Source organism: Balaenoptera borealis (assembly GCF_965194805.1).
Source record: "Balaenoptera borealis genome assembly, chromosome: 12".
Lineage (NCBI taxonomy): Eukaryota > Metazoa > Chordata > Mammalia > Artiodactyla > Balaenopteridae > Balaenoptera > Balaenoptera borealis.
Window position 1 is genome coordinate 8,484,383 of NC_138869.1, and position 27,083 is coordinate 8,511,465.

General features: G+C 38.8%; 1 protein-coding gene and 1 long non-coding RNA gene across 5 annotated transcripts in view; one reads left to right on the forward strand and one right to left on the reverse strand.

Annotated features, from left to right (window-relative positions):
* Positions 1 to 27,083, forward strand: part of TMCC1 (transmembrane and coiled-coil domain family 1) — a 220,971-nt gene that overhangs the window by 143,079 nt on the left and 50,809 nt on the right. The window contains exon 4 of one of the 4 annotated variants that reach the window (XM_082345712.1): positions 8,621 to 8,677. The exons of the other annotated variants lie outside the window; for them this stretch is intronic. Within the exon in view, the coding sequence (XP_082201838.1) occupies positions 8,621 to 8,677 (57 nt within the window). The remainder of the gene's footprint in view (positions 1 to 8,620; positions 8,678 to 27,083) is intronic. 4 annotated transcript variants of the gene reach the window in all.
* The window catches only part of LOC309607322, a 169,515-nt gene that overhangs the window by 46,845 nt on the left and 95,587 nt on the right, over positions 1 to 27,083 (reverse strand). The window lies entirely within an intron of this gene.

Below are 27,083 nucleotides of genomic sequence, written 5' to 3' on the forward strand. Positions count from 1 at the left end.
ACACAGTAGTCATCAGTCTGCATATTATTGAAAATTAAAACAGTTTTTAGAGCTACATCTATATTCATTAAATCTTCTCTAAGAGTACTTAATTTCTTTTCCTCCCTTTCAGGGATTTAAAAAATAGACAAAAAGAAGAGGGGTTCAGCCATGTCTGTCTCTTTGAGTAGCGAGGACATGCTTTGTGCTCCTGAAGTGGAGAAAGAAAGACCAATACCCTTAGGATCCAGAACATCTGGCAACGCTGCCCTAGAGGCTACACACCACAACTGTAGATGTACAAGGTTTCCCATCAGGGCATTTGCTTTGAAGGGGGAGGATTCTTTTGGCAACAGCTAGGGTTAGAGAAATGTGAAGCTGCTCTTGGAAGAGGTCGAGCTACAGAGTGAAGCGCTCGGCTTTGGCACTGTGGCTGAGAAGCTGTTGATGTTACTCTGATTATGAGCCCACAAGAGAAGGTATGGAGTTGGTGCAGGACGTGACAACAAAATGTTTTATAATCTCATCATACAAGCCAAAGAGAAGAGTGAGTTTCAAGAAATGTGAATGCATGTTTAAAACTGTTGGGAAATTTGTTTTCTCTGTTTTTTTTTTTTTGTTTTTGTACTCCTGAATAGAAGAATTTTCCGGGGCTTCCCTGGTGGCGCAGTGGTTGAGAATCTGCCTGCCAATGCAGGGGACACGGGTTCGAGCCCTGGTCTGGGAAGATCCCACATGCCACGGAGCAGCTGGGCCCGTGAGCCACAATTACTGAGCCTGCGCGTCTGGAGCCTGTGCTCCTCAACAAGAGAGGCTGCGATAGTGAGAGGCCCGCGCACCACGATGAAGAGTGGCCCCTGCTTGCCACAACTAGAGAAAGCCCTCGCACAGAAACGAAGACCCAACACAGCCATAAATAAAATAAAAGTAAAAATAAAAATAAAAATAAAAAGAATTTTCCTACGAGATCAGTGTCTCCAGCGCTAATAGCTGGTACCTTGAAATCTAGTTTAATTTGATTTAACACATGACAGTGAAGTGCGTGTTTTCTAAGAAATTTTATTCTCTTTATATTGTGTGATAATGGGGAAGTCTTGAAGATTCGTGCTGTGTTCTAAATGATTACCAAAAATTATCATACAAGTTGAAAGCACAGATAGGCTTTATAGGCTGGAAAAACCTAGATTCAAATCCCTTCTTCTTTACTTATCAGTTCTGTTACCTTGAGCAAGTTTCTTATCCTCTCAGCTTCATCTTTGAGTTGAAGATGGTGGTGGTAACAACTTCCTCCTAGGGCTGTTATGAGATTATACTGAATATGTGTAAAACTCTCAATATAGTAGTATACGAAGATTACATAATATGCTATTCTTATTTTTTTTAGAAAGTGGTGAAGATAAATGGGTTGTCTCAACTTAAAAATACTTGATTTTCTAAAAACTTCTGCAACAAACCAGCCTCATTGCCACCTTCTACCTCTTTCCCTGAAGTTGCTACAAGAGCTCTCTCACCTTTAGATACCTACTTGGTACCAGTGTTAAACTTACAAGGTGAAATTAAGGTTTAAATATCTTATCAGCAGTGTAAGCATCCATTTTGCACCTAATTTGGTACATGGAACACAACATTAGTCATATTTACTCTAGAGATTTGGATAATTTCAAAGAAACTTTTTAAAAGTCATACTCTTTGGTGTTACTAGAATTAAAGAGGCTTTTCACTGTGAACAGCTTCATTAGATGCTGTTATGACTGTAATTTTTTTTTATAAACAAATGAAACTTGGCATTCAAAACCTACCAAAGTGCAAGAAAAGCTTTGATTTAAGTTTTATGAAACAGTGAAAGTATTTTTTAAAACCTGAATTTTAAATAAGTTAAGAAAATAAGTTAATGAATAGCAACCAGGTTGTGAGTTTTAAGTTTTTCTTAGAGTTTAGAAACTGAACTCAAAAATGCCTCTCTCACCCTCCATTGTCTGTGTTTTTATTTATTCATTTATTTATTCATTCATTCATTTATTTATTTATTTATTGCCTGCGTTGGGTCTTCGTTGCTGTGCGTGGGCTTTTTTCTCTAGTTGGGGTGAGCGGGGGCTATTCTTGTTTGCAGTGCGCGGGCTTCTCATTGTGGTGGCTTCTCTTGTTGCGGAGCACAGGCTCTAGGCATGCGGGCTTCAGTAGTTGTGGCGCATGGGCTTAATTGCTCCAAGGCATGTGGGATCTTTCCGGACCAGGGATCGAACCCATGTCCCCTGCGTTGACAGGCGGATTCTTAACCACTGCACCACCAGGGAAGTCCCTATCCATGTTTTTGAAGCTATGATCAAGATTTTTTTCTTTATCAGGGCAGTGCATTTTGCAGACCATTTAGCCTCTTTACCAGTTTTTATACACTGAGCGAAACATACATACAATTAATTTCCTTGGTCTGCACCATATAATAAAAAAGTAAATATAACTAACTCAGTGCCTATCACAATATCTGGCTCAGAGTAGGTGTTTTATTATTCATTCGTGAAATGCTATGAGAGTTGGGAAAAGGATTTCCTCAAACGGAACTCAGAGAAAGCTTCATGGAAGCATTGGCATTTGGGCCTTTAAGATCATGGTGATCTGGGATATAGAGAGAGTTAGAAGGGCATTCCAGGATGAGAGAGGTTCAGGAGCCAAGGCCCAAGGGTGATGGATACCATGCTAATGTATACATTGTTTACAAACCATCCAGTTCTTTTGAGCTGCTGTCACAATGTGAATCTAAAGACATTGGAACAAAAATGAAGCTAGCAAGGTAGCTACCTTCCTTTAGGATAGGTAGAATAAAATGAAGCCTCTCCCTTGGGATTTGGTTTGTCATTTGAAGTAGGCCCCTCTATGAGAACATCGAAGATAGATTGAATAGCAAAGGTAACCAAGTGGCTTACCTTCTCTGAGCCTTAATTTCCTCATCTTTAAAAATGAGGCCAATGAATAAGTAGAGTGTGGGGTATTTTGAGGATTAAGTGAAGTAATGTATATGAAGAGCCTAGTACTTAGAAGGTCACTGTTCTTTTGGTGGTTATTGATAGTAGTAGTTGTATATATTATATATGTATATATTTTTATATATACATACATATATATTTTTAAAATTTTATTTATTTAGTTATTTGTTTTTGGCTGTGTTGGGTCTTCGTTGCTGCACGCGGGCTTTCTCTAGCTGCAGCGAGCGGGGGCTACTCTTCGTTGTGGTGCGCAGGCTTCTCATTGCGCTGGCTTCTCTTGTTGCGGAGCACAGGCTCTAGGCGCACGGGCTTCAGTAGTTGCAGCACGTGGGCCCTAGAGTGCACAGGCTTCGGTAGTTGCGGCACATGGGCTCAGTAGTTGCAGCTCGCAGGCTGTAGAGCGCAGGCTCAGTAGTTGTAGTGCATGGGCTTAGCTGCTCCCCAGCATGTGGGATCTTCCCAGACCAGGGATCGAACCTGTGTTCCCTGCATTAGCAGGCGGATTCTTAATCACTGCACCACCAGGGAAGTCCCGAAAGTAGTAGTTGTAATGAAAATAGTAACATGTTGTTTGGGATGAAAAGACATTTCGTTATCCAAAAGAATCAATGGTGCATTACAGCATAACAGCTTTATGAGTATTTCTAATTCTGGTGTCAATCACATATACTTCACAGTGCCATTTGTGTAATGTAAATACAACTTTGTTTTTCTTATTCCATGATAAAATTTTTTACTCTGAATACTTTATATATGTAGAGGAGTAGCTGCATATTCCAGAGATTCACCATAATAGATACCATGAAGTACAATGGCACTTTTCTACAGAAGCCTTTTATAGGAATGTTTAATTCTTTTTTTATCCCTTATCCCAGCCTCCCTAGAGTTCTCAACTGCTCATTAAGTTCAAATATGTGCAAACTACAAGAAAATCTTTCTAAGAGAGTTGATTCAGCCAAGAATTTTATCATAAGAGACTTCAGAGATGAGGAAACTGGGGCTAATTGAGATTTGTCTGCACAGGTTATTTGTGCTAAAACTGGGATTGAGTCTGTTTTCTTCTCTCCCTGGCTAGGACTCTTTCTTTGGTATATACCATTGTGTCTGTAATTAAGTACCATCTATGCAGTAAACCTGTATTGATCTTAAGAGTTGGGGTGGCCGAGGAGGGCACAAGTCCTGTTAGAAGTATTTCATCAAGGAATGATTTTTAAGTTTTAACAGCTTTTCAACAAGTTTTAACAGTTTTTTAAAAGAATAATCACATACTATACAATTCACCCATTGAAGCTCTACAATTCTATGATTTTTACCTTATTCAGAGTTTTGCAACCATCACCACAATTAATTTTAGAACATTTTTATTACCCAAAAAAGAAACCACATACATCTTAGCCATCACTGCCCAATCTTCCCATTCACCCCAGCCCTAGGCAACCACTAATCTAGTTTCTGTCTCTATATTTGCCTGTTCTGGACATTTTATACAAATCAAATCATAAAATGTATGGTCCTTTGTGACTAACTTCTTTAATTTAGCATACTGTTTTCAAGATTATACTGTGTGGAGCTTCCCTGGTGGCGCGGTGGTTGGGAGTCCACCTGGCAATGCAGGGGACACGGGTTCAAGCCCTGGTCCGGGAAGATCCCACATGCTGCGGAGCAACTAAGCCCATGCGCCACAACTACTGAGCCTGCACTCTAGAGCCCACGAGCCACAACTACTGAAGCCCCCGCACCTAGAGCCTGTGCTCCGCAACAAGAGAAGCCACCGCAATGAGAAGCTCGCGCACTGCAACACCCGCACACCGCAAGAGTAGCGCCTGCTTGCTGCAACTAGAGAAAGCCCGCGCACAGCAACAAAGAACCAACACAGCCAAAAATAATAAATAAATAAATTTATAAGATTATACTGTATGTTGTTTATCAGTATTTTCTTATTATTGCCAAATAATATTCAATTATATGGATATATCACATTTTATATGTTCATTCATCAGTTGATGGACATTGAGTTGTTTCTCCTTTTTTTTTTTTTTAAATTATATATTTATTTATTTATTTATTTTTGGCTGTGTTGGGTCTTCGTTGTTGTGGACGGGCTTTCTCTAGTTGAGAGAGAGTGGGGGCTACTCTTTCCTTGCAGTGCACAGGCTTCTCAGCTTCTCATTGAGGCGGCTTCTCTTGTTGCGGAGCACGGGCTCTAGGCACGTGGGCTTCAGTAGTTGTGGCACGCAGGCTCAGTAGTTGTGGCTCGCGGGCTCTAGAGTGCAGGCTCAGTAGTTGTGGCGCACGGGCTTAGTTGCTCTGCGGCATGTGGGATCTTCCCAGACCAGGGCTCGAACCTGTGTCCCCTGCATTGGCAGGTGGATTCTTAACCACTGCACCACCAGGGAAGCCCTGTTTCTACTTTTTTGATACAATGAATAATGCTGTTGTGAATATCTGTGTACAAGTTTTTATATGGACATTTGTCTTTATTTCTCTTGGGCATGTACCTAGGAGTGGAATTGTTGGATCATTTGGTAACTCTGTTTAATCAGTTGAGGAACTGCCAGACTGTTTACCAAAGGGACTGCACCATTTTACATTCCTACCAGCAATCTATGAGGGTTCCATTTTCTCTACATTCTCACCAATTCTAGTTATTGTCTGTCTTTTTTATTATCGCCATCCTAGTTAGGTGTGAAGTGGTATCTCATTGTGGTTTTGATTTGCATTTCGCTAATGGCTAATGATGTTGGGCATCTTTTCATGTGCATATTGGCCATTTGTCAGTCTTCTTTTGAGAAATGTCTATTCAGGTCCTTTGCCCATTTCTAAACTGGGTTTTCTCTCTAATATTTAGTTGTAATGGTTCTTTATATATTCTATGTACAAGTCCCTTGTAACGCTTATGAGTTGCAAAATTTTTTTCCCATTCTGTGGGTTGTCTCTTCAGTTTCTTAATGGTGTCCTTTGAAGTTTGGTCTGTTTTTTCTATTTTTTTTTCTTTTGTGGCTTATGCTTTTGGTGTCATATCTAAGAAACCATTGACTATATCCAAGATCATGAAGATTTACACCCATGTTTTCTTCTAAGAGTTTCATAGTTTTAGGTCTTACATTTAGATCCTCGATTCATTTTGAGTTAATTTTTGTATACTGTGTGAGGAAGAGTCCAACTTCATTCTTTTGCATGTTGATAGCCACTTGTCCCAGTATCATTTGTTGAAAAGACTATTGAGTTGTCTTGGCAAAGGAAATGATTCTTAAGCATTGCTTTAAAAGGAGAGATGTAAATGGCAGAAATGAAAGAATTCTGATCTGGCTTCTAGGTATATTATGTGAAGAGTGTGAGGTCAAGATATTTAGACCAGGGACTTCCCTGGTGGTCCAGTGGGTAAGACTCTGCGCTCCCAATGCAGGGGGCCTGGGTTCGATCCCTGGTCTGGGAACTAGATCCCACATGCATGCCACAACTAAGAAGTCTGCATGCTGCAACAAAGATCCCGTGTGCCACAACTAAGACCTGGCGCAGCCGAAAAAATAATAAATAAGTAAAATAAATATTTTTTTAAAAAAGATATTTAGATCAGAGAGTCCTTTCCCCATGGCAGACCGTTGGAAACCGTAAGTAATAGATGAGACATCTGCTGAGGAGGAATTACAGTATTGGAATTACAGAGTTAAGTTGTAGTGTTAGAAGTCTATCAATAAATGATCTGATGGTCTTAACTTCTTTTGTTGAAATAAGTCATGGAATCTTCAGTTATTAAGATGAATGTACAGAGGAACGTTGAGGGAACTTTTAAGTATGCAAAAGCTGCTGTAAATTTATAAGATAAAGAAAGCCAATGTAGAAAAAATAAATGACAGAGCTAGAGCATGAGAAATATAATTTATAATTTTATTTCCTCCAAGTAAACACAGAAGCACAGAAATGGATGGAAATAACTGAATGGCAAAATAGTGAAAAGAATGTTAGTGAAGGCAGAGGACGCCTGTACTCACGGGCGGCGGGAGCCGGGACCCGGGACCCCGGTGCTCCTGCGTTAGTGGTTGCAGGATGCGGGCGCCTCCCAGGGCTGAGAGGAGCTGAACCGCGACGTCCTGCTGGCCAAGGAACTCGTCATCACGGATAGCGGCGCAAACCAACCCCAACCCCACCTTGACTGGGCTCTGAACTTGCACCACCACCCCCATCACCCAGACCTCGCTGCCAGGCTCGGATCCTCCTGGTCCCACTCATGTCACAGACACAAAGCCAAAGCAAGCCGTACCCACCCCCACCCCCGACACTGGCACTGGAAAGAGAGTCCCAATGGCCACACAGAAAAAACGGAAAGAGAAATGGGTGCCATGAGTAACAGAAAATCAGTTTTTAAAAGGGGCTTTAGGGCTTCCCTGGTGGCGCAGTGGTTAAGAATCCGCCTGCCAATGCAGGGGACACGGGTTCGAGCCCTGGTCCGGGAAGATCCGACATGCCGCGGGGCAGCTAAGCCCGTGCACCACAACTGCTGAGCCTGCGCTGTAGAGCCTGTGAGCCACAACTAGTGAGCCCACATGCTGCTACTGAAGCCCGCGCGCCTAGAGCCCATGCTCCGCAACGAGAGAAGCCACCGCAATGAGGAGCCTGCGCACCGTAACGACAAGTAGCCCCTGCTCGCCAGAACTAGAGAAAGACCGCGCAGCAACGAAGACCCAACACAGCCAAAAACCAATTAAAAAAAACAAAAACAAAAAGAATGTTAGTGAAGAGTCAGAATTCCTCCATTCTAATCCTAACCTACACTAGTTATGTAACCTGGAGTAAGTCAGCCTTCAGAATAGTAGCTGATAGGGACTTCCCTGGCGGTCCATTGGTTAAGACTTCACCTTCCAATGCAGGGGGTTCGGGTTCCATCCCTGGTCAGGGAGCTAAGTTCCCATGTGCTTCGGGGCCAGAAAACCCAAAACATAAAACAGAAGGAATAATGGAACAAATTCAATAAAGACTTGAAAAATGGTCCACATCAACAACAAAAAAAATCTAAAAAAAAACCAGAATAGTAGGTGATATTTACAGAGGCCCTACCATATTCCAGACCTGTGCAAGCCTCAACCTCCTTTTTTGTAAAATGGAGATTATGTTGAATTAATTACTTTGAAAACTTCCGTAAAGAGCCATGTACATAGAAGAGATTATTCTTGAAATTTGGTTTTATTCACTGTAGTAGTAGTAGCATCTGATAGTATGTGTGTCAGTGCTCAAAACAATTCTGAAGGGTGTGCTGTATTCTTATTTTGATGAAGAAACTGATGTTCAGTGGTTATGAACGTTGCACAGTCAGTAATCAGTAGAGTCGTGATTCTAATACAGTTTTGCATGATTTCTTTTTACCACCTTGACTTTGTCTTGAAAGATAGTAGATCCTAGTGGGCAGAGGAGGGGGAAGGAATAGGGTAGCACCAGTGAGATTTAATTTATTATATATGAAAGCTTAAGATGTAATTCCAAAGGGATGATTAGTCCTGAGATTGGTGATCTCAGTGGTGAGGTGGAACACTACCATGTGTTAAAGGTCATAGGTATATCCCATTTGATTAACTTGTAAGTCCCAGAAGAGCTAAATGTTATGAAGCACAGTCATATAATAGTTTATCCATGTGTCTTCTGGAATCTTGGACATTTTTCTTCAGGAGACAGAGGGAAGACAGAACACTGATGAGGTAATGAAGTCTGAGTGCAAAGCGGAGGTGAGTACAAGAGGCCAAAATAGTACTATAGTTTGTGGAGATGGGTAGACTTTGCTTTGAACCAAGAGGATGTCACTTCTTAGAATTAATTCTCATATTCATACCCTTTGAAGACCCTTCTCACCCACCAATAAAGTGTCTATGATTAATTTCCAAATATGGAACTAAGCAGGTCTTGAGTGCTTCATAGCTTTGATCTCTCAGCTCTTTTCACACTTCTTATCCTTCCCATGGTTGAGTTGAGAAATATTATTTGGAAATATAAGACTAATAGACCAGAAAGAGTACAGAAAGACCGGAAAAGAATGCAAGAGCAGAACAGTTTTTATTCATTGATTTATCCTGTGCCATTTTCTTCTTGACAACAAGTACAAAGTTCAAGCTTTAGTTGTCATCCTGCTGCTGCTGCTGCTGCTGCTGCTAAATTAACAAGCAGTAGACATGCTTCTCTTTGATGCAGTTTATCTGTTGGAGATGTCGTCAGCTGGCACAGGGGAAGCAAAGAACTTTGAACTCTAATTCTGCTTTGCAAACTTTTAGTTTCTACATAGAAATCCGTGGTGATTGGTGTCTATGAGAATAGATCTGTGATGCAAATATGAATAGGAAAGGTAGCTAATATACATTGGGCTCATGCTTTACGTGAGGCAGTCTGAAGCCCTTGAAGAGGAAGTAAGAGTCTCAGAAATTACGAAGGCCTGAGTTGTTTTCATTTATACTGCTGTGCTTCTCAGAAATGGCAGAACTGGTATTCAGAAGAAAACTTGAGAGACATTTGAGAGAAAGCTGATGCTGTGTGCTAATTTTGCATGTGCATGTGTGTGTTCATGTGTTCCATCACTCTGAAAGACTGCCTTGGTAGTCACACCTAACCCCACCATTAATCCATAATTCATAATTCATTCTTTTCACCATAGTTTTGTCTTTTTGAGAATGATAAAAGGATTGGGTCACTTTTGGTCTAGAGTAAAATTTTCATAATGTAAGGGAGACCACAAAATGTAAAGGATTATATACATTGTCCTATGTTTTCTCTTGACAGAAATTCCGTCTTCTGGTTCCTTTTTCTATTTAGGACCTTTTTTTGTGTGTTCCCCTTATTTCAGGGAAGAATTTCTAACAGTACAGTTGTATACATTCTTGGTGACCTAAAAAGAAACAATAATATGCATTAGGTTCGTAGCAACTTCTGCTTTTTGGGTATATGTGAGAAATGAAGTTTTTTAACCATATCTTAAGTTCCAGCATATATCTATTACCAGAAATATTTTTCAGAATATTCTCCCTTCTTCCTTGTAAAGTCACAGAGAAGTTTTGGGGCTCCTCAGCTAGGTCACAGTGGCCAAAAGACTGTGCCTCATCTTAGAATAGAATCAGTATATTATTTGTGATACAAAACAAAGTAACCAATAGTTCTTCAAATTTCCCACTTCCTGTTCATTTCCTCCAGACACAAAATAGGTTTGAGGAAAAAAGTATTTTCCTGATGCTTTGAGCTGCCTGTGTTTGGGATTCAAAGTATTTTGGGTGCTTATTGCTTAACTGGGCTGAAGATTATCTCATGTGACAGCATAGATCTCTTGTTTTGGAATTGCCATTACTTTCTAGAACAGCCACTCTGTACACCGGCCAACATGCCCTGGATCCTCTTGCTTCATATTACAGTGATACTGCTTTGTCAGGGTAGAATTCAGCCTCACAGAGCTGGTGTCAGTCTCTGCTGACCTCATGCCACAGTACAGCATGTTCAAATCTGGGAGAAACCCGAGGGTTATTCGACACATTCCTCCTCCTTCTCCCTCACAAGCATGGAACCCTCACTCTCCTCGGAAACCGTATGTTGTATATGTGTGTGTATCTGTCTTTTTTAAAAATCTCTTCCTTAATCTTATAATTCTACAGCTTTAAGTGGGGGCTGGTTGAATAGACAGACACAGGAAATGCTGTGAGCTGCTGAAACTTAGCATTTTTCAACAGTAGATCTCAGCCACGGGTATTCGCTATTTTGGGTCTGACTTGTGTGAGGCTGCAATAACTGAGAAGCATATTATGTGTTTCCTAGTTGTTCATTTTACCCATAGGTGTTTAGGCAGAATGCACAGGGTGTTCTTTGGCTGTGTGGTCATGCTCAGATCATACCAGTGTGTCCCCATTCTCCCGTATGATGGGCTGTTTCAGTGCAGAGTAAATGTCATCCTCACTCTCTCAGGCTAAATAGTTATCCAAAAATAAGTGTTTTCTTCAATGAACAAAAGAGTTTCGTTTGCCTTTGGCAGCTTGGGAAAAGCTTGGGTTAAATTTGAAGATGCCAGGCATGCATAACAAATGAGAATTAGGATTAAAACCATTTGAAATATTTCTCACATTTAAAAAAATAACAAAAACGGTTCTTATTACTCAGCTACTTGTTTTCAGTGTATTTTTCCCAAAGACTTGGCAATTTTCTGAATTGTAAAGCAGTATGCACATATCTTGGTGCTAAGTTCATGTCTTCAGGTCACCAGAGCAAGTCCCTGAGATACAGCTAGATGGGAGGGTGATCCAGCTTTATGCAACACAGCCACCGTTTTCACATTTCATCCATAGTCATGCGTACAAAACCTTGCCTGTAGCTTGATTTTACCATGGTTTTTTTGGTGTTGGCTTTATAAATGATGCATAGATATTTTCTGAGATAAATGCTAAAGCAAAGCAGAGTCTTTGTAGTTTTACCTGATTCTAAAGCTAACGTTTATTAATATTGTTTGGTGTGAGCCACTGGATTTAAGATCCAAACAGATTTTTCACCCTGAAGTTTGGTATTAAATTACTCTCTTATTCCTTTTGGTTGATAATTTAAATGCCAACTTTATTAACAGATTGTACCCCTGCTCTGTACCCTTTTTTTCTGTTGTTTGTTCTGTCTCTTGGAATTTAAAACCCTGGCACATCTCTGTTTGTTCTGAGGTTATAAAAGGTCAGTTTACTTATCTTTGTTTTATTAAGAATGCGAGCCCAGGTTGAATGGGGTGGTCAAAAGGAAAGAATTCATAGGTGAACCCTAAAAGGATAGGGGGTGGAGACTGATAGTAAAACAGAAGTTAACTCCTTTTTCACCATTATTGACAGTCCAAAAAGAGGAGGGAAACAGAAGACATAATCTAAATATTTATAATTGATTTTATTTTCTCCATTTATTGAATTAATCCATGAGTAGAGGAAGCTTGCCAAAAGTGTATACTTAGTACCTGAGTGAATGATTATGTTTCCTTGCTTCACTACCCATGTCTCTGTCTCACTTACCCAAACTATTCGTCAAATCTGGTGAACTAAAATACTCCTATTGAAACAATGATTAAAATGCTCAGAAATGAGGTACTTGCTCCAGTTCCTGAAATTCTTAATATGGCTATCTGGATACATCAAACTGCTCTAAATAGGGGTTTACATATAACCTCCTTGCATGAGGTTGCCACACACTTTGTAAAAACTACAGAGTAAACATTTTGAAGGAAGAAAACTCTAGAGGGGAAAACATATCAGACTCTAGGAAAGAAATGGGAGAGTTTCAGGAAGTGGGATATTATAGAATGCATTGTATATATTGAACTTATATTTTAAATACATAAGATAATATTCCCAGATGTTGACCAGTTTTAAAGATGAATAATTTCCTCTTTCCTTTCTTAATAACCCTGCAGCACCACACATCTGTATAAGTTGCCTTGGTTTTCTGTACAAATGCACAGAAATTACAGTGACAATTTAGAACATAGCATGTGTAATCATTTGGTTCTGTATAGATGCTATCATTTAAACATTTGTTATTTACATTAGGCTGTCACTTTATTAAATGGTGAACTTTTGAAAGATAAAACAAAACTCCCCTCCCATCTAAACCCTCAAACTGCTGCTTGACCTAAATCTCATCACTCCATAGGGCTCAGAATGCCACATAAAAGTCAGATTCCATAGGAATGATGCAAAGTTCTGCCCACATTATTTTGTAATTGTGGGATTTCTTTTTAATTGAGTTTCATTCAAAAGAAATAGCTAGAACAGTGGTTTTGAATGGTGGATGAGAAGTGTACAATAAGGCAGCAGAAGGAGACTGTTTCATGTTGCAGTGTTTCCTTCCTCCCAGTGCTCAAAATGCCTTCCTTCTCCTCATGAGAATGTTTTATATCCCTTAAGACTGTTAGAGGGAAAACAGGTCGAGAACTCTCACCTAATGCTTGAAAACATTTGTCATTGATTATTTTAATTCACGCCAGAAATTATTAAATGCCAGAGCTCCAGTATATCCTATCTGAAAGAGAGGGTGGTGTAGACCAATCATTTGTTCACTGAACAAACAATTATTGAGATTCTGCTGTATATCAGAGTTTGGGAGTTGAGATGGATTGTCTGCCCTCATGCAGCTTACATTCTAGTTGGGGAAGATGACAACAAGTAATAAGCCTATTAAGTTAACTAGGAGTATGTTAGAGAGGTGTGGGCTATAAAATAATAAAGCTGGGAAAGGGAGATTGGAAGTGCTGGGGGCAGGCTGCCTTTTTTTTTTTGGATAAATTTATCTGTTTATTTATTTATTTTTGGCTGCGTTGGGTCTTTGTTTCTATACACGAGCTTTCTCTAGTTGTGGCAGGTGGGGGCTACTCTACGTTGTGGTGCACATGCTTCTCATTGCGGTGGCTTCTCTTGTTGTAGAGCACGGGTTCTAAGGCGCAGGGGCTTCAGTAGTTGTGGCACACAGGCTCAGTAGTTGTGGCTTGCGGGCTCTAGAGTGCAGGCTCAGGAGTTGTGGCGCATGAGCTCAGTTGCTTCGTGGCATGTGGGATCTTCCCAGACCAGGGCTCGAACCTGCATCCTTTGCATTGGCAGGCAGATTCTTAACCACTGCACCACCAGGGAAGTCCCTGGGCTGCCATTTTTAATTGGATAGTAAGTGTAAGCCTCATTAAAGAAGACATTTGAGGAAGGACTTGAAAGAGGCAAGCAGGTTAGCCATACAGCTGTCTGAGCAATGAGCATTCCCAACAGAGGGTACAGAACAAAGGCAAGAGTGTTCCTGATGGATACAAGGAATAGGAAAGAGGTTGGTGTGACTAGAGTAAGAATAAGGGAGTGTAGAGTGGTAGTAATTGGGGTGTCAAAGATGTAATCGAGTGCCTCAGTTATCTATTGCTGTATAACAAAGCACCCCAAAACTTAGTGACTTTAAACAGCTATTTTATTTGCTCATAATTCTGCAAGTCAGGTATTTGGGCTGGGCTCAGTTAGGTGTTCTTGTGCTGGTCTTGCCTGGGGAGTCACTGTAGTCGTTAGGTGGTTCAAGACGTGTTTGGCGGTTGGTACAGCTGAGCCTCTCTCCTTGTGGTACAAGGATTTTAGCCTGAACAGCTATAAGGATGGAGTTGTCATTGACTGAGATGTAAAGCCTGCTGAAGGTCTCAGTATAGCAAGAGAAAGCAAGCCCCAGGCACAAACACTTTTCAAGTCTCTGCTTGTGTGACATTTGGTAATGTTTCACTGGGCCAAAACAAGTCCATGGCCAAACCTTGTATCACGGGATGGAGAAATAGATTCCATCTCTTGATGGGAGGAATGGCAAAGTCAAATTGTAAAGGGAAGGGCATACTAGATTGGATGAATTTGTGCTATTAATCTGCCACACAGAGGGCCAGATCAGGTGTGCCCCTGAAGGCCATTTTTAAGGACTAGCTTTCTCTTTGAGTGTAAGGAGGACACATAGAAAAATTTAAGCAGGGGAGTGACGTGATTTGACTTAGGTTTTTAAAGGATCATTCTGGCTGTTGTATTGAGAATAGATTATATGGCAACAAGGGGGACCAGTGAGGAGGCCATCGTAGTAATCCAGACAAGATATGATCATGGCTCAGACTAAAGTAGTAGAAGTGAAGATAATGAGAAGTATTTAGATTTTTGATGTATTTTGAATGTAGAACCAACAGGATTTTCTGATGGATTGGCTATAAGAGAGAAATTGATGACTACAAGGAGTTTAGCTTGAACACTGGAAGAATGGATTTGTCATTGAGGTAAAAAGTCTGCTGGTGGGGCAGGTTTTGTGGGAAAGAGGAAGAGTTCAGTTTGAGGTGTCTATTAGATATCTAAGTGGGAATGTCGAATAGACAGTTGGCTGTATGAGACTGGAATTTAGGAGACGTCGAGACTGAAAATATAATTTAAGAAGGTATCACAATTAGATGATATTTAAAGTCATGAGACTAGGTGAAGTCATCAAGAGAGAGAATGAGTGTAAAGAAGAGAAGAGGAAAAGGCAATGAGCCCTGAGCACTCCGGTTTGAGAAGTGGAAGAGGAGCCTGTGAGGGAGGAGGGAAATGAGAGTATGTGTACTGGAAGCCAACTATAGAAAGTCTTCATAGGAGGGGGGAAACATCAGCTGTGTCACGTGCCACACTGATAGGTCAAGTAAGATGAGGACTAAGAACTCGTCTTTGGATTTAGTAATGTGACGATGATTGGTCACCTTGACAAAAACTTTTTGATAGAATGAGATAAAATCCAGTTGAATGGCTTTGAGAATGGGAAGAGAGGAATTTGAAGACAGTGAGTTTTATGCCATTTTTATGAATTTTACTGTAATAAGGAGCAGAGAAGTAGGGAGTAACTGGTAGAGGAAATGCAGTCAAAAAGAAATTTCTTTAAGGTGGGAAATGGAAAAAAATCATGCTGATAGGAAGAATTCAGTAGAGAGAAGAGAAAAATTATGTTTCTTTCATTTATAATATTTAATAAACTTCAGTGGCACTTGCATGTGCGGGCACTATTCAGAGCGCTTTACAAATATGAACTCATTTAATATAAGAATGAAAACAGGGCTTCCCTGGTGGTGCAGTGGTTGAGGATCCGCCTGCCAACGCAGGGGACACAGTTTCGAGCCCTGGTCCGGGAAGATGCCACAGGCCGCGGAGCAACTAAGCCTGTGTGCCACAACTACTGAGCCTGTGCTCTAGAGCCCGCAAGCCACAACTACTGAGTCTGTGTGCCACAACTACTGAAGTCCACATACCTAGAGCCCGTGCTCCACAACAAGAGAAGCCACCGCAATGAGAAGCCCGCACACCGCAACAGAGAGTAGCCCCTGCTCACGGCAACTAGAGAAAGCCTGTGCACAGCAACGAAGACCCAACGCAGACAAAAATAAATAATAAATAAATAAATAATAATTAAAAAAAAAAAAAAAAGAATGGAAACAGTGACTGGCCACTCAGTATAAAGTACTGTGGTGGGTGCTATAAGGAGTTCAGGGATGTGTAGGACACAGCCCTGACTTAAGGACTTGTGGTCTCTATTAGAAAGTATAAAAGCTTGCAAAAAAATGAAAATAGGAAGGTAATATATAATAAAAAGGATATAGTTTAGAACTTCAGAGAAGGGAGATTACTTTCAGCTGGAGAGTAAGGAATGTCACTAATTTGATTCTAATTAAATAACAACAGGCCTTTAAACTAGAAGTAGGCTCATTTGGACCTAAATTCATATACGTTTCGCCTTGAGCGTGGACAGGAGTGTGTGTGTGTTATAAGGTAGAATGGGGACAGGGTTGGAGGTAGGAAGGAAAACATTTTTCTCTTCAATAAGTAGTCTAAAGAGGTCTAATACGGAAAAGACAACTTCAGAGATGCTCCTTTGTAAATTACCATAATTGTCATCTTCTTGTTTATAGTCCTAATCTCCATATGTAAGGGGCGGGTTGGGGGTTGATGGCAAGGGAAGAGCACGAGCGCGCGTGTGCATGTGTATGTGTGTGTATGAGTATGAACTGCATGTGCATCTTCAGTACCTAAAGTACAGGGATTCCTCTACCAGTTAGATATATTTAGGAGCCTGTCTTTGATTTTTAAATAGTTTGGGGAACAATTCAGAATTCTTTTTCCAGACAAATAAAATAAGAAAGGTTGAGATAGATAAGCCCAGGAAATATGATTAGAATATGTCCTTACATTATTATCTGCTCTTAATGAAAACTTTAGTGGTTGTTTGAAGTCTGAAGATAAATAGAGAATTCAAACTGTTTAGAATTGGTACTTGGGTGGAAGACAGTATTTTTTGTTCGGTAGAACCTTGTGAGGAGCCGTTTATACAGAATCATTCCTGGGGAGTGGAGAAGCCTAATTCAAGTTGGCTTTTTTTTTTTTTTTTTTAGTGGTTCCTCATACATATTGTCTTTTTGAAAGATCTAGGGACATTTTAATTTAATCAGTCTAGGGACTGATTGCAAGTTCAGGGAAGAGATTCTTATGAGGGTCCCAAGGAGCTCACAGAAAAAGGAATATGCATGGTCAAATTACGTATCAAATGATGGTCGTTTACTCATAATTAAAAGAATGCAATTGATAATTAAAATGAGATCTTATATTCACTTATCAGATTAATTAAAATACAAAAGTTTGATACCTAGAGCTGACACAGTCATTCACCTACACTATGGGTAGTATTGTAAATTGCTGTAATCTTTCTGGAGGACAACTTGGTAATCTCTATCAAAGTATAAAACATATACACTCTCTGATACACTGCTAGGTATTTACATTATCAGTGTACCCAGAGAAGTTCACCGATAGATATATAGAGAGAGAGAGAGGGAGAGGGAGAGTTTGTAATTTTAAAATGAGAAGAATATGTTTTGATACCCAGTTGAAGTTCAACAATATTAAATATCTTTGACATCCCCTGCTGCGCCAAAGTGAAGCCTTCTTCCTTACTAGAGAATTGGATCCTATATCATCCTATTTTACAGTTGTCCGGTGGGTTCACAGGAATTTTTTAAAGTGTCCTAGATTTAAAGGCTTTTCATTTATTCTGTTAATGGCCATCACTGGAGATGAGGTGTTCAGAAAGATCTAATACTCCAAGATAATTCTCACAAAAGAGCTATTAGGAACAGAATGGGCTACAGTAGGAAGCTGATAATTAGAAAACAAATCTTTAAGAAGTAAAGACTACATGGATTCGTATGTGAATGAAATGGGGGAGTGAGTAGTCTAGAGGAAGTTGACCATAATTCTGCATCTTCAGATAATTCTTTTTTATATATATATTGGACTATAGTTGATTTATAGTATTATGCAAGTTTCAGGTATATAACATAGTGATTCACAATTTTTAACAGTTATACTTCATTTATAGTTATTATAAAATATTGGCATATTCCCTGTGCTGTACAATATATACTTGTAGCTTATTTATTTCATACATAGTAGTTTGTACCTCTTAATCCCCTCTCCCCATGGTGCCCCTTCCCCCTTCCCTCTCCTCTCTCCTTAACTGGAAACCAGTAGTTTGTTCTCTCTATTCAGATAATTCTTTTAATTTCTAAAAGCTCTGTTTTTATTTTGAAGAAGAGAACTGCCAACTAGGTCACAAAATTTGCAAGAGCAGTAGAGGAAGATGAAACTTTTATTACATACTTCTTCCTAAACTAATGCTGCTTTTACATTCTTCATCATTACATTTACATTTATCATACATACCTTTTATCATACATGATTTATCAAATATAGGTTGTTATATGAAACAGTCTAATTTTTGTCTGTTTATCTTAGGTTTCCCCAGTACAAGCTCTGGTAAATTGCTTGCATCATTTGACTCACTGTTACTCTCCACTGAGTTAATTATATAAAAATTACCTCTGAGTTTTGGAGCTGGGCAGGGAGAAATAGTAAAGCCAAGTGCAGGACATCCAGATGGCAGCTGTTCATACCTCAAACAATAAGCAAGATCTAAAGACTATACTCAATTAATTACTTCTTTGGGGGCGTGAAAGCAGGATTAGAGTAAGGCAGAACTCTTACTGGTTCTCACTGACCAGGTGGTTGTGGTTTTGACGATCAGAGTGAACATTTTCACCTTGGAGGCAAGGGTTCTAGACTGTAGTGCCACTAGAGCCTCAGTTGTCTCTAAAAAGGAGAATAATATCCGCCAGAGGCTGAGGTTCAGGAGACCTGGTTTATAGTCCCAGCCCTTTCACAACTAGTTAGGAACTTGGGGATTCAATTAACATGCAAGAGCTTTTATTCCTCACCTGTAAAATAAGACTATTTAACAAGATAACCTCTCAAGATCTTTAGATTTTAGCAGATTCAGAATTTACAGGTACAGACATGTATAGATTGATTTTAAAAATAAAGTAACACATTTTCCTATGACTCAGAAATGGACAGAGACACAGGTCTCAAACTTAGCATATTTTCTGTTTCTAGTTTATTAGATTTAAAAAGCAATTTCTTAACTGATTATTTTTCTTTGATTACAAACTACTCATAGAAGTTAAATGAGGGATTTTACTCGACTGAAACTAGAACTACTAGTATATAGGAAAATCTGGATTTAGACAAAGCCTTATAACTTCGGGTAGGGTGATTATTTACTTTCAAAAGCAGTCATTCTAGATTCCTTTAAATAGCCGCTTTTAAGTCCAGTATAATATTTTTAAATGTAATAAATATCATTCTATATGTAAATCCTTAATTTGCACATTATTTTGCTGAAACAAAATCTGCCTCAAGTGAGAATGGCATACCTTAATTTACATGAGATTAATCTCTGTAGCCTACCAATTAATAAGTTGGAATTTAAAATTAATAAAAAAATGTACGGTGAAATGGGTGTAACCATATGGTGTATATATGTACTTTAAACATTTACTTGATCCAAAGTTTCTAAAACACTGAGAGTCTTAAGGTAAAACTGTAATGCTTCAGGTTTTTTTTTCTTTTTTTTGGCTCCCCGGCGGGGAACCGAACTCAGTTTTCTTATTAATGTTAAAATTAGGTGTACAAAGGTATTTTCTGGTTGCTATTAATTCTTCGAAAAATAGACAAATTTTCAGTCTCCTTAGCATTAAATTGTTACTATTAAAGACCAGTGGTTAGGAGTACATAAATAAGTACTTTATAAAAGAAGCCCTAGTTCCTAGGGCATTAGATTTTCTAAGTTTAATTACCCTAGATTAAACTCATTTCCTTTTTTAATAGGATTACTGTAGTAGTAGGGATATTCTGAAGACATAGGATATCTAGATTTCAGCAGTACATTTAAAAAATTTTTTTTTAATTTATTTATTTTGGGCTGCGTTGGGTCTTCGCTTTTCTGCACCGGCTTTCTCTAGTTGCTGCGAGCGGGGGCTACTCTTTGTTGCGGTGCGCAGACTTCTCATTGCAGTGTCTTCTCTTGTTGTAGAGCACAGGCTATAGGCATGCGGGCTTCAGTAGTTGTAGTGCGTGGGCTCAGTAGTTGTGGCGCACAGGCTTAGGTGCTCTGCGGCACGTGGGATCTTCCCAGACCAGGGCTTGAACCCGTGTCCCCTGCCTTGGCAGGCGGATTCTTAACCACTGCGCCACCAGGGAAGCCCCAGCAGTACATTTAAGAGAGTTTTTCATGATATCTTTTGAGGGGGAAATTTTAACTGATTGTTCATAACTGAGTAAGTGAATGAATGAGTGAAAAGAGCCCTAAAATATCATCCTGGAACACAGTCTCTGATGAATTGTTGCAATTTGCTTCCTGTCCTTTTCAACCTCTTCATTAATCCTTGGCTAAAGACATTGCCACGCTTAGTCAGAGTTGAAGATGTCAAGCAGCTGAAAAGAATAATTAAAATTTTGAGCTGTAAAGTTGGAATCCAGTGGTATTCTCAGACATAAAGCATAAGTCACCACATTATGTGATTCATGGAAAGGTCAACTGTTCTTAACACCATTTGCAATTAAAGAGAAAGCAAACACAGGGACTAAATTAGATGCTGTGACTAGGTTCTCTAGCAGATCTCTTAACTCAAAGTAATTTAGATACTGTGGGATCTTACCTAGTGGGTAAGATCTTAATTAACCTAAATCAGACAAAGCTCTTGTTACATTGCAATACATTTTTATTAGATTGTCTTGGAAATTCCCTGGCGGTCCAGTGGTTAGGACTTGGTGCTTTCACTGCCAGGGCCTGCGTTCAATCCCTGGTCAGGGAACTAAGATCCCACAAGCTGTGCGGTGCGGCCAAAGGGAAAAAAAAAAAAAAGGTTGTCTTAGTCATTCTTTGAAATTAAAATTCTAGAAAAGAAGCATTATTAATATTACCTTAATATTAGGATGTTATAACAGAAACATTGTTGTTGATATACTTACAACATAAAACACCCTGAGAGAAAACAGAGTTCCTAGTAGTTTAAAAGAATAAGAGAGATGCTTAACAATATCCCCATCTCAGTTTTGTTTACAAGGAGCCACTAAGAACAGAGAACATTTGTTATCAGTTGATCATGGGCAAATTTGTCTTACTAAAGTTTTCCCCTTAATGTGCAAGAGAAAGCACTAAGTTATTAGGAATTTTAATTAGGACTTTTCCTTTCCAGCTCGCTAGATTAATTGTCTACAAATTCTATAATACCCTATGAAGCCTTAGCGATCATCTAAACTTTAAAGTTAACTTTAAAAACATTTTAACTTTAAAATGTTTTGAAAATTAATTTTTATCAAATCATTAGGAGATAGAAATAATTTTGTCAGAAAATATTCATGGGAAGATAGAAAATGTTTTTTTCCTGAGTGACTGCCAAAGTCAAGAACAAACTAGAGGCAGTTCCATATTGATTTTCTAAATAATGGCTTGGAAACAGAGGTCTTCCATATTTATTGCTTCTTAGTCTTAATGTGAGAAATTTGTCTCATTTTAATTGTGGGTGATTTCACTTAATCATGGGGTAAACTATCTTTTATGGTCTGTTACAACTCTGGCTTGGAATTCTGTGGAGAAAAAAAAATTGTAACTCTACCTTTTATGTGGTTGTAGAATATCAGAAACTAACTCAATCCTTAGAGGACTAAAATTAATTCATAAGCAAACACTGTCTAGCAATCAGAGGTGGCTCTGTAAAACACTGAATGCAAAAAAAAATGGAAGATTCCAATTCAGAAACCAGCCACAACTATCTGTAGATTTAAATAGCATAAGCATATATTTGAGGTGATATGATTTATATTCTTATTTCTTATGGATTAATTCAACAGACATTTACTGAGCCTACATTGTCTGCCTGGTCCTGGAGAACCAGAAGCAAATGTAGGCCCCACCATATGTATCCCCCTTCTTTTATGTAATTATAAATAAATTGGTCTCTTATAACTTTTAGGGAGCCTTACTTTATGAGTAGTTTCACTGGGACCCCAGGTTGTTGACCTGAGGCTGTAAGTCCTTATTTCACTGTTACCATAGTGAAATTACAGAGTTTAGTGATAGCCTGTGTTAATTAACCCATTCAAATACTATAGCAAGCCTACACGTAGTCTAACGGAATACAGAAACCTCGGGACAGGGTTTCCTCTCTCTTCTGTGAATAAGTCATTTTATTGTTATATTAGATTTTTTTTTTTTGGAAGTATTTCAAATAGGTTGAGCCTAAGGAAATCAGGCCAGTGAACATGATGGCATTTATTACTGGATTCTGACAAGTAAAATCAAGATTGAAGGCTTACAGATACTTAATGAATGAACCATATTTCATGAAAATTCTTGAATTGTAAAGTTCAGGTGTCCAGGAACTTATCAACTCCTACCCCACCTCCACCTCTCCACCCCACTGCCCACCCTGGCTTTTGGAAATGTGAGAGGGTATTTTGGTTGTCGCAAAGATGTGGAGAGGGGAGTGATTCTGGCTTTAGTGAATAGAGCCCATGGATGACATAATGGCCAAAATGTCAGGAGTAACCCTGGTTGGAAGCAGAGTCCCCAGGCATATTTCATCTCCCTCTGCCCTTCCCTCTTCTCTTCTTTTCTCACTAGAAAGGGAAAACCCCAGCAGTACGGATATTAGGGGTAGCAGTTTGTTGTTAGCACCCTGGTGCTCTTGTCACGGCACTTATTTGGTGTCATTCCCTCTTTTACATCTAAGATATTTTTCTGAGGAAACATTGATGTCTAAATTAGTATGTAAAGTGCTCAACATCATTAGTTATTAGAGAAATGCAAATCAAAACTACGATGATGTACCACCTCACACCAGTCAGAATGGCCATCGTTAAAAGTCTGCAAATAACAAATGCTGGAGAGGGTGTGGAGAAAAGGGAACTCTCCTACACTGTTGACAGGAATGTAAATTGGTGCAGCCACTATGGAAAACAGTATGGAGGTTCCTTAAAAAGTTAAAAATAGAGTTGCTGGACTTCCCTGGTGGCACAGTGGTTAAGAATCTGCCTGCCAATGCAGGGGACATGGGTTTGAGCCCTGGTCGGGGAAGATCCCACGTGCAGCAGAGCAACTAAGCCCGTGCGCCACAACTACTGAGCCTGCGCTCTAGAGCCCTCGAGCCACAACTACTGAGCCCACATGCCACAACTAATGAAGCCCGCATGCCTAGAACCCGTGCTCTGCAACAAGAGAAGCCACCGCAATGAGAAGCCCACGCACCGCAATGAAGAGTAGCCCCCGCTCGCCGCAACTAGAGAAAGCCCACACACAGTAACAAAGACCCAATGCAGACATAAATTAATTAATTAATTAATTAAAAATAGAGTTGTCATATGATCGCACTCCTGGGCACATATCCAGAAAAAACTCTAATTCGGAAAGATACATGCACCCCAGTGTTCATACCAGCACTATTTACAATAGCCAAGACATGGAAGCAACCTAAATGTCCATTGACAGATGAATTGATAAAGAAGATGTGGCATAGATACACAATGTGAATACTACTCAGCAATAAAAAATGAAATAATGTCATTTGCAACAACGTAGAGGGGCCTAGAGATGATCATACTAAGTGAAGTAAGACAAAAAGAAAGACAAATACCATATGATATCACTTATATGTGGAATCTAAACTATGACACAAATGAACTTATTTACAAAACAGAAACAGACTCACAGACATAGAAAAGAAACTTATGGTTACCAGGGGGGAAAGGGGGTGGGGGTGGGGATAAATTAGGAGTGTGGTATTAGCAGATAAAAACTACAATATATAAAATAGATAAACAGCAAGGTCCTACTGGATAGCACAGGGAACTGTATTCAGTATCCTGAAATAAACCATAATAGAAAAGAATATGAAAAAGAATATATATAACTGAATCACTTTGCTGTACACCATAAGCTAACACAACATTGTAAATCAACTCTACATCAATTAAAAAATTTTTTAATATAATAAATAAATTAGTGTCTGAAGGGACATTAATTCTCTATACTTTTTATATTAGAACATATTTATTGACCCCAGTAGAAGGTGTGCTGTTATCTTCCTTATCTTCTTCCTTTTCCCCTCTGTGATTATAATCATAAGTATACTATTGCTGTGTATACATCTATTGTATATACATTGATGTAGTTCATTGAAGCTCTAGGAGTGAGTTGTTTCCTAGCTTCAGTTTAGTGAACCTGTGCTTGTGATATTTTCAGGAACAGTACAGATTCTCATTCAGCCACTTTGACTACTATAAACCTGATGTGAGTTTGGAATTTAAAAGTTAGTTGCTTTGACCTCGGCAAGACTTGTTCACTTATACGCTGTTCCTATTTAATGTAAGCACACTTGGGCCAAAGAACATGTAAATATTTGGCTTCGTATTTGTCATCTCACATTAAATGTTGACACTAGTTATAGAAATATCTCTAGGAGACCCTTTTCTTTGGATCAGAATTCCAGCTTCACTTTCTTTCTAACCATTTCTAAATGATCATCTTATTGCAATTCAAAATATCTAAATTTGAATTCATAATTGTCTTTCCTAAAACTAACCCTGTTTTTCATCTTCCCTATTGCATCATCACTCTCTTAGACTGGAAACTTGGGACTCATCTTTTTTTTTTATTTAACTTTAAAAAAAAATTTTATTGGGGTATAGTTGATTTACAATGTTGTGTTAGTTTCAGGTGTACAGCAAAGTGAGTCAGTTATACATATACATATATATCCGCTCTTTTTTAGATTCTTTTCCCATATAGGGGCCTCATCTTTATTCATTCTCTCTTTCATCTCCAATATGTAGTCAACAAATCCTGTTGGTTCCTTCTTCAGAAGAATCACTAGGCCTTTCTTTCACATTTCCTCTGCCACTACTTTACTCCAATCCTTATCATGTTTCACTAAGAACACCTCTAGTTTCTCACCTCTCTTCAAGCTTTTGACTTCTCAGGTTAAAACTACCAAAGTAGATGGCAGAATGCGTTAAGACATAATGTCTCAGGAAAAAACAGGAGACAGGTGAATATTTACTCTGAGATCATCTAATCTGCAGCAGAGTAAAATTTGTCTTTTGTCCTAAATTTTAACTAATCCCAGAGTTTTACTTACTCATTTATTCCTTCATTTAATAAATATTTAATAGTATTTATTAAGTATATGTTCTGGTATAAATAGCTAAATATTTATTGTCTTTTCATTTTCCTTTGACAATTGATCTGTTGTCTTCAATTATCCTATTTATGCTTTCTCTAGTTTTTTAACCTCAACCTTGCAAGCTCTAGTCCTGTTTCTTAGGTACCAGGCCTTGATTCGTTTTAAGCTCCGTAAATCACACAAGTCCCAAAACTGATGGATGGCAAAGCAAGGACTCAACTCCATCTCTTCTGCAGACCAGCAGCCTTCCAACCCCATCTTACTAATATAATAAGGCCTGTTGTCTAAGCTTAATGACATGAAACAATAGAATACTATAATGTGATGGTATCTCAAGAGAAAGGGCAAAGGAATGAGAAATTGGCCCTTTAATTGTCTTTTTATAACAAACTTTAAGAAGTTTGGAAGGCATTATATTCCCATAAGTAGCTAGTTAATAGCATACGTGTCTTCAACTTGCTTCCTACTCCTTCTTGGTTGTATTTTTATTTTGCTATTCTTAAAGAATATTTGGAACCACTAGGGCTGTATGCAGTTTAGTGGGAAATTAAACAACAAAGAACAGTGAAGCCAGGTTATTTAAAAATGTAATAGCTTCATATCTTCCCCTGCCGAAGCCATCTATGGCTAGTAAGATTTTGGAAAGAATAAATTGAGTCAATCCTTGTTCTTCTCACATGGACTTGAAATAGCCCTTGAAAGTCATTTTCTTGCTCTTTCAGCAATTTTTATGTTTTCTGAGAATGTGAAAAATGTGTTTGTTTTTTTATTCCTGAGAGCCCAGTATGGTCTGTTCTTCACCTGTGATTGGAAGGTATAAAATAGATATTAAGTAAGGATTTTCAGTAGATGGCTTATGTAGATCTGACATTCATGGAGCATAGCAAGAAAACAGCTCCTTACTGTGGCGAATAGCATTTTCTAAAACAATATAGCATTACCTATGTATTTCCTCCAAGTGGTAGTTTCTCTGACATAGAATATGCTTGACCATATTCTAATGGTTTACCGTATACTTTTGAAATTTGAGTTGTTTTATTTTGCCTTTTTTATTATTAATTTTTATTGGAGTATGGTTGCTTTACAAGGTTGTGTTAGTCTCCACTGCGCAACAAAATGAATCAGCCATATACATACAGATATCCCTTCCCTTTTGGACTTCCTTCCCATTTAGGTTACCACAGTGCATTAGGTAGAGTTCTCTGTGCTATGTTCCCATCAGTTGTCTATTTTATACATAGTATCAGTAATAGTATCAGTAATGTATATCAGTAATGGTAGTTCTATGTTTAGTTTTTTAAGGAACCTCCATATTCTTTTCCATAGTGGCTGTATCAGTTTACATTCCCACCAACAGTGTATGAGGGTTCCCTTTTCTCCACACCCTCTCCAGAGTTTATTGTTTGTAGATTTTTTTGAAGATGGCCATTCTGACCAGTGTGAGGTGATACCTCATTGTAGTTTTGATTTGCATTTCTCTAATAATTAGTGATGTTGAGCATCTTTCCATGTGTTTGTTGGCCATCTGTATATCTTCTTTGGAGAAATGTCTGTTTAGGTTTTCTGCCCATTTTTGGATTGGTTTGTTTGTTTTTTTGATTTTGAGCTGCATGAGCTGCTTGTATATTTTGGAGATTAATCCTTTGTCTGTTGTTTCATTTGCAAATATTTTCTCCCATTCTGAGGGTTGTCTTTTCGTCTTGTTTATGGTTTCCTTTGCTGTGCAAAAGCTGTTAAGATTCATTAGGTGCCATTTGTTTATTTTTGTTTTTATTTCCCTTTCTCTAGGAGGTGGGTCAAAAAGGATCTTGCTGTGATTTATGTCATAGAGTGTTCTGCCTATGTTTCTAGTGTCTGGTCTTACATTTAGGTCTTTAATCCATTTTGAGTTTATTTTTGGGTATGGTGTTAGGGAGTGTTCTAATTTCATTCTTTTACATGTAGCTGTCCAGTTTTCCCAGCACCACTTATTGAAGAGGCTGTCTTTTCTCCATTGTATATTTTTGCCTCCTTTGTTGTAGATTAGGTGACCATAGGTGTGTGGGTTT